The sequence below is a fragment of the Narcine bancroftii genome, chromosome 3 (assembly GCF_036971445.1).
Source record: "Narcine bancroftii isolate sNarBan1 chromosome 3, sNarBan1.hap1, whole genome shotgun sequence".
In the NCBI taxonomy this organism is placed as follows: Eukaryota; Metazoa; Chordata; class Chondrichthyes; order Torpediniformes; family Narcinidae; genus Narcine; species Narcine bancroftii.
Window position 1 is genome coordinate 340921376 of NC_091471.1, and position 12149 is coordinate 340933524.

General features: G+C 38.2%; 1 protein-coding gene across 6 annotated transcripts in view; it reads right to left on the minus strand.

Annotated features, from left to right (window-relative positions):
* Positions 1-1490: 1490 nt before the first annotated feature.
* The window catches only part of myocd (myocardin), a 101029-nt gene continuing 90370 nt past the window's right edge, over positions 1491-12149 (minus strand). For 5 of the 6 annotated variants that reach the window (XM_069929507.1, XM_069929508.1, XM_069929506.1 and 2 more), the window contains 4 exons: positions 11463-11558; positions 10196-10324; positions 7976-8030; positions 1491-7560 (listed from right to left, as the gene is read on the minus strand). In XM_069929507.1, coding sequence (XP_069785608.1) covers positions 6995-7560; positions 7976-8030; positions 10196-10324; positions 11463-11558 — 846 coding nt within the window. In that variant the 3' untranslated portion in view covers positions 1491-6994. The remainder of the gene's footprint in view (positions 7561-7975; positions 8031-10195; positions 10325-11462; positions 11559-12149) is intronic. The other variant, XM_069929511.1, reaches the window with a different exon arrangement.

The following is a 12149-nucleotide window of genomic DNA, read 5'->3' on the forward strand; positions in this document are numbered from 1 at the left end:
CTCCAACCAGACGGCCTCCAACTGCCATTAATCCCCTTCCCCTATTCTCTCTCTCTCTACCCCTCTGACTACTTTCTTGCAGCTCCCACCCCCTTCCCTTCCTATCAGAGCTATCCTTCTTATCCCTCTACCGTCTCCCCGATCACCTCAGCTTCTACCCCTTAGCTGTGCTCCTCCCCTCTCTCCTTTCTTCCCCATTCTCCCAAACATTTTATTCCAGCATCTACCGGTTTCCCCACATTCCGGATGAAGGGCTCGGGCCCAAACTATTGATTCGCTTTTACTTCCTATGGATGCTGTGTGACCTGCTGAGTTTCTCCAATAATCTCATGTATCGCACTGGACCCCCAGAATCTGCAGACTTTCTTGTATACTTCGTTTTACTGTGATCATTCCACTGAGAGAAACCATTTAAATGATACTTTGTTCTTTATGATAATATCTATTTCAGTGCAATGGACTAGCATTCTCACTGCACACTGAGTCAGACCTACTCAGTACTAACTCGAGAGATCATCTGTAAAGGCAAGACGTGGCAGGCTTGCGGCTTGATGAATGAACAAGCAGATGAGTCAACCAGAAGAATGAATCCAACATCTTTCCAATTCGATAATAACAGTTCACTGAATTCACACCTTATATGAAGCAAATCCAATGTATATTTGAGAACAGAAAGACACTTCACGGCTCAAATATGAATGTGCAATTAAATATTTAAACTCCACTGCAGCAGCATTACATCATAGAACAGTACAGCACATGAACAGGCCATCACTATTCCAAGCAGCTTGTTCGAGGCATCGTTCACTCTGTGTAAAAAATCTCTTTTAAAGTTGCCTTCCCTAACTTTAAATGTATGTCCTCTAGTATGCAACATTTTCAGCCTGGGGGAAAGTTTCTGACTGTCTTACCCATTCTCTGCTTCTCATAATTTTATAAACTATCAGGTTTCCATTCAGTCTCTGACATTCCAAAGAAAATAATATGTTTGTCCATCCCTTCCCCATTGCTCATGCTTTCTAACCCAGGCAGCATCTTCATAAATCCTTTCTGTTCCTTTTCCAAAGCCTCCACCTTCCTTCCTGTCATGAGGCCACCAGAATTGCACGTGCAGCCGGACCAAGGTTTTATATGGCTGCAGCATGCCAGTCTCCTTCCTTACCACCCTCTCTTCTTATATGGTCACTCTTCAGTTAAATACCTCATTAAGTTAATAAGAAGACAAATGGCACATCCGAAGAATCCCACTTCCCGTGCCATGTTTGAATCGTGTGTAATATTCCACTGGCAATTACTCCAAGGGTTTAGTGTTAGCGAGTTGTCCAGAATTTCACAGATGACTTTGTGATTGTTAAAAAAAGATGTTCACATTCAGGCCCATTTTCCTGTTGCTTGTTTTAATTAAAGCAAAAGCTCTCATTATTGCCAAGAAATGACAGACAATTAGTTTTGGTTAAAGAAGAACGATAGAAGATAACAGGTTGTGTCAAGATAACCAATTTATTAAGAACACCCAGTTCCAAAACTTTTTTTCAATGTTTACATAGTTTTTTTTTTAATACTTTGGCACCTACACTATTGCCATTATATACACAAAAGCAAAATTTCCATTGTGTTAGATAATACACCATAAGAAAATATATAGTATTTACAAAGTGCAACAAAATAAGGCATATATGAATACAGAAAGAATTTAGCCCACAGAATTGGTCGAAGTAACAGTGATACTTTTGAGGCAGTTTGATATGGCAGATGTTTTGTACAAATGGACTATTTGCTCCCTATATTTCTTTTGTTTGTCATCCTGGAATATTAATTCTTATAGGTGACTGACTTAATAGAAATTTCACAACCTAATCATGTTTGTTGAAGAAAAATGCCCGCTGTTGAATTGTGAATCATTTATTGAAGATTGAAAACTTCGAGGTTGAATGGCATTTTTGCAGGACTGTTACAATTCAAGAAGGCAGCCCTATCACTTATGTCCCCAGAAATAAATATGACAGGGCAACGATATTTTCAAAATTTGCTGTAAATTAAGATACTGCATACCGTGAGGCAATAGCCTAGGCACAAAGGTCTTTGGTACTCTACATTGTAGTGCTGGGTGGAATATCAGTCCCCCATCTCCTGTTAAATATCTTCCTCATCACACATGAGGAGGTTTGCTGCAGTTTCTCAGAGAGAGGTAGGGGAGGATGAAGGGCAAGATACATGTTTGAAAATGAAGTAATGTTACAAGCACATGACCTGTGGAAGAAACCAAAGAAAGGGTGTTGGTATCAAAAGAGAAAGCACTCTTGAAAGTTGTCACATGCTGGTAAGAAAGAGGTTGGTACAATCACTACAGCCGGCTTGAATTGGCAATGTTCGAAATATCACTGTGCTGTCAGTGAGAAATTTAAGTTCCTTTCATCACTCACAACATTCCCTGCGTGCCACTTCCACTTGCTGTATCCACACTAACCATCTTTGAATGTGCTTTATCTGATACCCTGAAAAATCCAATGAACTGATGACACCAGTCAAACTAATGGACCTGTGTATATGCCCAGTGTATGTCCAGAATATCTTTAATTGTATAGATGCTGCAACCCAAACATCTCCTCCTCTATCTAATTCTTGGTTTACATTTAAAAATATCTGCATAATTAGATTTTATGCAACAATTTAAAAACAGATGAGATTATTTCAACTTTAATGCTCAGTTTTGAGATGTTTAGATGTATAAAACAGGCTTCATGAGGACCATTTTATGTACTTTACAGACTTGCAGAGTTTAGTAATACCTTTTGAATTTAAGATGTATTAATCTGAAATTTGGTATTTTGTTCATTTTTCATTCTGATGTATGAAAATGGATGAATTAAAGCTCAAAACCTCTGTAGACAATCTTAACAAAATCTGCTGGAGAACTCAACAGGTCAAGCAGCATCACAGGGAGAAAAAGAATTGTCGACATTTTGGGCAAATGCCCTTTATCAAGACCTGTTCAACCCATTGGGTTCCTCCCGCAGATTGTGTTTAGCTTCATATTCCAGCAATTGCAGTCTCCTGTGCGCCTCCACTGAAACAAACAATATATCTCTATTCCTCCCATCAATAGCAATTCTGATAATATAACTGGAAGTCTGTGTCTAGACCACAGAGAGAATTCCAAGTCAACTTGGAAATCAAGAGAAGTAGGTCCTCCAAGTATATGTAATGGGAATTAATTATGTTTGCAATGGCTTTGTTCTGCCCATGGGTTTCAACTTTCTGGAAAATTATATGCTATTGGTTTGAGCAACTGAAAGTGTAAAACAGTATTACTTTCAAAATGAGTCTGTAGATTATTAATTTCCAATTCATGGGCAATAATCTGTTCACTTCGAGTTTGAAAACTAAGTTCAGGGTTGTTGGGAAATTATTTTTCTTTTAAAGGAAGGGTGCTGGAATAAGAGGCCATGTAGCTTTAACAGGAACTTTATTGACTCATGGAAGTCTCCCTACATTATTGTGCTCAGAGAAGCAGTTTGAGGTGATGAGTCATTGATGGTTAGGGTGGGCTGTGGGAAGGTGTTTGGTGTGGTAACGAAAAATGGAAATGAGATTTTTGGTAGTCTGATACCTGAACCAGACAGGTTTATTTTATGCTGGTGTACACGCTAACTCAGTGGTTCTCAACCTTTTCTTTCCACTCACGTACCACTTTAAGTATTCCTTATGCCATATGTGCTCTGTGATTAGTAAGGGATTGCTTAAGGTGGTATGTGAGTGGAAAGAAAAAGTTTGAAAACCACTGTTTTAATTATATTTAATTGACTTGTTATGTGCACGGTTTTAAAGCTCCAAGGGAAATGGGGCAATGACAATTTTTCTCAAGCAAGATATTTCAGTAATAATTGGGTCTAGAGCAGTGATTCTCAACCTTCCCTTCCCATTCACATTCCACCTTTAAGTAATCCCTTACTAATCACAGAGCTCCAATGGCATAGGAATTGGTTAAGGTGGAATGTGAGTTTGGGGGACAGTTTGAAAACCACTGAATTAGACTTTTGAGTGGTTCAGTTGTTCGAAGGGTTCCATGCATGTGAGGTTCTTTGCCTTAACGTGCAATTGCAGCTGTAACAAACATTTTGCTTTTTAGATTTTATTTTAGTTTCTGTCGCTTAAATTCAGTCATGACAAATGAAATATTTTTCATGGTATTTCATCACTCTTGTTTCAACCATTGAAAACAAGATTTCTTAAATACAGTATGAATTTTATTGTGTTCTGACCCCTTTATATTTTGATTTTAACCAATCTTGGTCCAATCATTTTAACATGATTCCATTAATCAAAGCTAACATGACAGAATATTTCAACATTGCAGGATGGTAAGGATCAGTCCCTCAGAGGCAATGTCTTTTAGATCCTACATTGAAAGGTTGTCTGGGCAATATCAATTGTGAATTGTTGGATCTCTCCTTCGTAAAGGAAAGTGATTGGAGAGTCTGAATATTTTTAAGGCCGAGGTAGACGTATTCTTGATTTAAAAAAAAATTCAAAAGTTACTGCAGATCGGCATAATGTGTAATTAAGGTTATAATTATGATGGTGTAAATGGTAAAGCAGGTTTGATTATCATCGGCCCACTCCAACTCCTCATTTATATGTTGTGTGCCTCTCATAGTGATTAACAATTCTACAGATCACTAAATAAAGATGCCTTCATCTTTCCTTAAAGAAAGCAAATATTTTTCTTTCCTCACATGTTGGAGATACACTCATGCTTGAAGAGTATTATCATATGTGGAACAATGCTGAATGAAAACAAGCTTGAAAGTCTCAATGGGAAATCTCTAGCGTCAAGTGGGTTAGCAGTCATGGATTGATTGGTAATTCTGTTGGTTAATAGAATAACATTGCTTAAGTGTTTAAAAAAATGTAGTGCAGTGATTAATTATGCTGGTATACAAAGAATTTCAAAGCCCATTTAAGTCATTCAATTTTATCGTACCTTGGCTCACACAGGGACAAGTGTGAACACTGGAATGAGATATACTCATTAGTTAGAATGTACCTTCCATGCATCATTTAATTCAAGTCCATTTTGGAACAATGTTTATTGATGAAGAGGTGGGGGTGCCGAGGAGATCGAAAGTATGGAGACTATTAATGCCTGATTCCATCTAATCTAAGAAAATGATCAGATTTATGCCCAGTTGTACTTCAATGGGAGATCATCGATGAATACCAAGTGTGGCAGAATTTTACTGAAGGTGATGAAGCTGCCAGGTCACTCTGCCCAAGAATCATCTCTCATACAAAACAAATTGCAAGCATGCCATTGATCACAACAGTCTGAGGGCTGACCTTGACTTCTTTAGAAATACAGATCTTGGGCAATGAAGTGTTTTTGATGGGTATTATTCACTACAACTCCTGATTATGTGGAATTTTATTGCCTGTTTGGAAAAATCTGTGCTTTCTTATTTGTATTTAATAAATATTAATTAACTGCACAGTACCTTTCAGATAAGATTTTTATATTTTAGAAACTAATAATCAAGGGAATTGGACAATACTAATTTATATTATAACTACACAAGTTAGCAAGAAATTTCTTTGCTAACATTTCAGTCTTAATGCAGAATATTGAATGGTTCAGAGATTTCAGTCTAGTTCAAATGGGCACATTGAAATCTCTTCACTGCATGTAATATTTGCAGAAAGGGATAATATAAAATACAAAATGATATGAAAATAATGTTTTTCTGAGCATTTCTTTGGTTCGAATAGTATTTACCAAAAATAAACTATGTTCTTTACACTAAGACGAGGATCGGAACTATTGGCACCAACTTTTTGTTTGGTGTTGTTCCCTTTTAAATTAATACCTTATTTTTTAAAAAAAACATGAGCCTGTGAGTTGCTTGCTGAAATTAACTTAGAACAAATTGTGTTGGTCAATACCCAAGTTTGCAAAAAATTCTGAATATGTCATCAAGCCTGATATCGGCTTTGCTCCTGTGCACTTGAGCACAGGTTTTATGTTCACTGATTTACAAAGGAAGTTCTAGCTTCAGAACAAACAGCGAAAGCTTCTTTTACTTTAGTTTTACTAGATTTAAAAATGCATTTGCATAATTCACTGCTTTTTGTGAAGCCTGTTTATGGGTGAATGAAGGCAGGAAATATTTCCCCATCATGTACTAAGCAAAACAATGAATAATCACCTGCCTGTCCTAATTCTTATATTATTAGATCACCAAAAAGCAATGAAAATGCAAAGGAATACACTGCATAATTTCATCAACTCGCAGATTTTTCAAAAATCCTACCAAGAATCTGCATGGAATGCCTTCTAACATTTGAATACCTAGGCAGACATTTAAAAAAAAACAGGCAAACTGTGACAAACTCTTCTACTTTTAATTGTGCAAAGTGAACAATAAAATATATTCACAATACTAAGAATCAAATACTTGCATATAATAGGGTGACTTTGCAAATGTGGTTTGGAAAAGATGCAAGTATTTTAATACTTTCCAATATTCAAGATAGCAAATATTGCTTGCTTAATAAAGAATCTTTTTTTCCTGATAAAATTATAAAAAAAATCTTGCAAAAGTTACGAGTAAATTTAAGCTATGTACAAAAATATGTGGTTGTGTGCACAGGGCAAATTAAGAGCTGGCCAGAATATTTAACCGACATACTGCCCTGCCAATTTAGTCAGATTTAGACTCAAAGCAGGTCTCTCTCTGTCTCTCTGCCCCTTGTTGATGGATTGTGTTCACTTTGCTTCAGGTAAAACACAGTAATACATAACTTTATGAAGCTGTTATTGCATTCAAACATTACTAGGAACAACAACCACAGGGCAAATATCTTATAGGCCAACTTAACTTTTAGTTTTACTTTATTGTGCCAACATTGTTTATATACACAAGTGGTAAGTGTCTATTTTAATTTTTTTTCCCAAATGGCTTTAAATCTACCTGTAGTTTGTAGTCCCCTGAGCATGTTACCATTGCAAATTCATAGTCGTGTTCAAGTTCAGGTCTGTAACATCCAGGAAGTCTGCTGAGAAGATGCTTGGGGTGGAGGAACCAGCTGATCCAAAGCCTGCTGTCGAGCTAGGTGGTGTGAGATCCAACCAGTCCATGTTTTCCAAGGGAGTTTCTGTCAGACCTAGGTTCATAACATGGCTATGTGTGGAAGACGGTGACATCTGGGTCTCCATTGGTGAAAGAGGGTTTTCCAGAATGTCTCGTGCATTCAGCATATCTTCCCGGGAGCTGCTAGAAAAGCCCTCACCAATGCTGTCGAGTTGGGAATCCTCACTGCCAATTTTTAACAGTGTAATATCACTCCCCCTGCTCAAGGAGCTGCGCGAGTTAAGGAGGGCTTCAAGTTGACTGTTATTATTGCTTGCACAATGTTCAAAGGAGAGCTGTGGAGGAGACATATGATTAAAAGGACTTGACGAAGTCCTAGGCACAGTAATGGTGGAAGCTCCCGAAGAGACTGTGATTTGAGGCACAGATTTCTGAGCACAAGGGTGATCATTTTTGGCATTTGGTGGCATTTCTGCAAAGTAAACAGTTCAAAAAAGAATAAATTGTCTTTTTCTCTTCAGGAAATATGGGATGAAAATTTAATTTGTTGGAAAGTTTATCACTTAAAGCAATGAACTTCAGAGGGCTGAAACTACCCAAAACAATCATATGTGACTTAAAAGTACTCTACACAAACATGTACAATGTGAAGATGTACAATATCCATTTTGCCAAATGGCACATTTGGTATGCTTAGAACAAGCAGGTTATCATGACCTAGGCCTTAAATAATAAAATGAGAAGATTTGATACTGTTACTTATTTTTCAATCTAACAGTAGGAACCAGATGATGGGGGTAAACAGATATAAACATAATTTCACAATGGAAAATAATTCTGGTCTCTCTCAATTTTTAAGAATGCATCGTGTATGTAAGAAGCCTCACCTCCGCTCTCAATGAGTACATCCAGTAGGTCATCCATTTGGCTTCTAGACATTTGCTGTGGATAAACAAGATTAAATTTTGTTAAATAGGACTTGGCCAGCAAAAATGCTTAAAAAAAATCAGCTGACTTAATATGGAACTGATTAACCAAATATACAATTTTACATGTCTTAGACAATTGAAATGTAAGAACATTGAACTTTTCTAAAGGCATAATAAATCATAAATTTTTTTAAAAAACCCAAGACTGTTACAAATATCCACAAATAAATCAAAATTTACTGAAAATTCTATATTCTTAAAATGCAACCACTCGATTAACAATTGTTGAAGTATCAGTAACTGTTGTGAAAAAAAAAATTCACTGAAACCAGCAGAAGCCCAAAACTCTAAGTACCCAATTTTTCCAAAAGAGTTTGGGTAGTTACAGGTGGAGGAAATTTAGTTTAATTCATCATGGGTTGAAGAGCCAGTTCCAGTATAGCAGTATTATATATTGTATGTTCCTGCAGTATATGATCAGGTACAAGCTTCTACCATCTATTAAATATGCAAAAATGCTTTATAGAATTGTCAAGGCACAAAATATCATCAATCCTTGTCCCTGTTAGCACGACACTATCACAGGGCCAGCAACCTGGGTTCGAATGCGGTGCTATCTTTAAGCAGTTTCTCCCTGTGTCTGAATGGGTTTCTTCTGGATGCTCCGGTTTCTTTCCACCCTCCTAAACATACGGGGTTGTAAGTTAATTTGGGTGTAATTGGAAGGCATGGGTCTAAATGGCTCGAATTGGCTTTGACTGTCTTATCAATAAAATTTATATATATTAAATATTAAATATAAAAATTGAAATACTATCTCCTGGAAGAAGAACCCCAGTTAGTTGAATCCTCCATTCTTTCTCTAAAGATTTGCAAATGATCCTATCACAATGCTTTTCCAATTTATTTTTTGAAACACTTGCTTAATTCTTTTTTTCAACCAGAGGCAGTGAGTTCCTGATTATAACAACTTCATGCACAAGGCAGTTCACTTCCATGTATAAGTTGTACTCCTTCATTCTTGAGCTAATTACTAATGGGGGCTTAAACTATCTCAGCCAGTTACAGTCTTATCAAATCTCCTGTCAGACTTCTTTGTTTTAAGAACAACTCTGTTTATCCAGTTTAACGATTCAAATGAAATTAATAAATTTGTCCAGTTTACTGGTAGTTATTGGTAGGTGGCCTGGTTTGCGCAACGCTGTTACAGCACTAGTGATTGGAACCGGGGTTTGAATCCTGCGCTGTCTGTAAGGAGTTTGCATGTTCTCCCCGTGTCCGTGTGTGTTTTCCCCAGGGAGTCCAGTGTCCTCCCACCCTCAAAAAACATACCGGGGGAGTTGTAATTGGGTGGCACAGGCTCATGGGTGAAAATGGCCTGTTTACCGTGTCGCCAAGGCAAATAGCGCCTTTGGAAGACTACACAAAAGAGTCTGGAAAAACAACCAACTGAAAAACCTCACAAAGATAAGCGTATACAGAGCCGTTGTCATACCCACACTCCTGTTCGGCTCCGAATCATGGGTCCTCTACCGGCATCACCTACGGCTCCTAGAACGCTTCCACCAGCGTTGTCTCCGCTCCATCCTCAACATTCACTGGAGCGCTTTCATCCCTAACGTCGAAGTACTCGAGATGGCAGAGGTCGACAGCATAGAGTCCACGCTGCTGAAGATCCAGCTGCGCTGGGTGGGTCACGTCTCCAGAATGGAGGACCATCGCCTTCCCAAGATCGTGTTATATGGCGAGCTCTCCACTGGCCACCGTGACAGAGGTGCACCAAAGAAAAGGTACAAGGACTGCCTAAAGAAATCTCTTGGTGCCTGCCACATTGACCACCGCCAGTGGGCTGATATCGCCTCAAACCGTGCATCTTGGCGCCTCACAGTTTGGCGGGCAGCAACCTCCTTTGAAGAAGACCGCAGAGCCCACCTCACTGACAAAAGGCAAAGGAGGAAAAACCCAACACCCAACCCCAACCAACCAATTTTCCCCTGCAACCGTGTCTGCCTGTCCTGCATCGGACTTGTCAGCCTCAAACGAGCCTGCAGCTGACGTGGACATTTACCCCCTCCATAAATCTTTGTCCGCGAAGCCAAGCCAAAGAGAAAAAAAGAAAATGTCTAAATTTAATTAAAAAAATACTCACTGACATGAACGAGTACAATTAGCTCTCACCTGCTTCATTGCATCTTCATAGGATGGAGGTTGTTTGATTTTGCCAAGAGTTGAATTTGAATTACAAAAGGAAGTGGCACTGATGACAAATTTTTGACCAACTTGATTCGCAGAACTAGGAGCATTCATCTAAATAAAGTGATTGGACACATTTTGGAATGATAATGAATGAATATTGTTTTTTTTAAGCTTAAACTGTTTGGAAATACATTTACAGAGTGGCTGCAAAAGGACATATAGGATCAGCACAAAACTTCCCACAACAGACAACAGACGTGCAATGGTATACTTTGTGCATTGATTGCATCCTTCATCTGTCAGTTATTTCTGCACTTAGTGAAAATCTCTAAATTTAAAAATCTTTTATTTTTTAAAGGTGTTAGATATCAAAATTAATGTTTTCATAAAAGCAATAATTTATCAGCTAGGGCTTCTTAATTTCCCTCTTGCACAATGGCAAAAATGTCCCTGAAAATACAAGAACCCAAAAAAATCACCGGCTTCTCACATCTCCCTTTCTTTGATATTCTGGCGATAAAGTGGAGGTAATTACAATGGCACAGAGCTCCTCAATATCCACAGATACTCAGAGGATCAGAGTAAATTTTATGACACAGAAAGAGGCCCTGTGTTGTCTGAAAATGAGCCATTCAACCGCATCTCATCTTTCTGCTCTTGATCCATGGTCGACAGGTCTTGTCTTTTCAAATACACATCCAAGTATTGCTTCAATGGAATGAAGGCTTCTACCTCCAACAGGCAGTTCCAGCCTCTTATGAGTGAAAGTATGTTCCTCCAGTCCGTCTACCAACAATTTTATCTAATGACCTAACCTAAAGGTTTGCTCTGCCTTGGTCCCCTGTGATTTTATGCAGCTCCAATCAGAACTCGTCTGTTCCAAAGCAAACAACCCCAGCCTGTACAAACTTTCCTCATGGCTAAATGTTTCCAGCAACATTGTCAATTAATCTTCTTTGTACCGTCTCTAGTGCAATCATATCTTGATAGTAGAGTTGATATGGCTATTTTTGTCAGCATATCAAATGCACATATTACCAGCATTGCAGAGTTAAGAGTTTGAGCAGATTAAGGGGACAGTACAAGGCTGCTGCATGTCCTGAGAATAACTGTCCCTAATGGAAGCATTCTTCCCACCAACATTTCGTTAATTTCATGTAGGAACTACATGTAACCAATACATCCAAGCTAATGTTACAAAGTGCTTCGAAATAATTTCCTAGGTAAGTAAGTCCTTAATTATAAATACCTTTCTGAGGATCTGTTGTCGTATTATATGTTGTTGGAGTTGCTGTTGGAATTGAGGACTGTCATTTTGCTGCTGAGTTTCCTGTCCTTTTGAGCCCTAAAGGATAAAGGTCAGTGAGGTGCATGTAACATTTGAAAATGCAAAATTAACACACTGTAATGTTTATATTGATTCACTATAACATGGTAGTTATTACAAGTTAACAAAGAGCTATACAGACTGTTCCTCTTTTTCTCATTACACAACTAACCCCGTACATCTTCAGCAAGTGGGAGGAAATCGAAGTCCGTGGCGAAAGCCCACGCAGACAATGGAGAGAACCTACCAACTCTTCACAGACAGCACCAGATTCGAACCTGGGTCGGTGGCACTCTAATAGCATTTTGCTAACTACATTAACTGGGTTGCCCTTATTGTTTTGAAACATTCAAGCCAATATTATGTTTTTTCTGTGCAAATGATGAAATCTATAAATAATTCTCTTCTGACTTGTGTCACAATCTCCATTGTTTATTTGGTGCTTTGATTATCACCTTAGTTTCCCTGCTGATTAAAGTGGACCAGTAGAAGTTCCTCTTCAAGTTCAATATCCATCTATAACATTGGTCACCCATTTGTTGTTAAATGCTAAGGATATTAAGTTTTCACCTGAGGTCAGGTCTGTACATGTCATCCTACTGTACATGT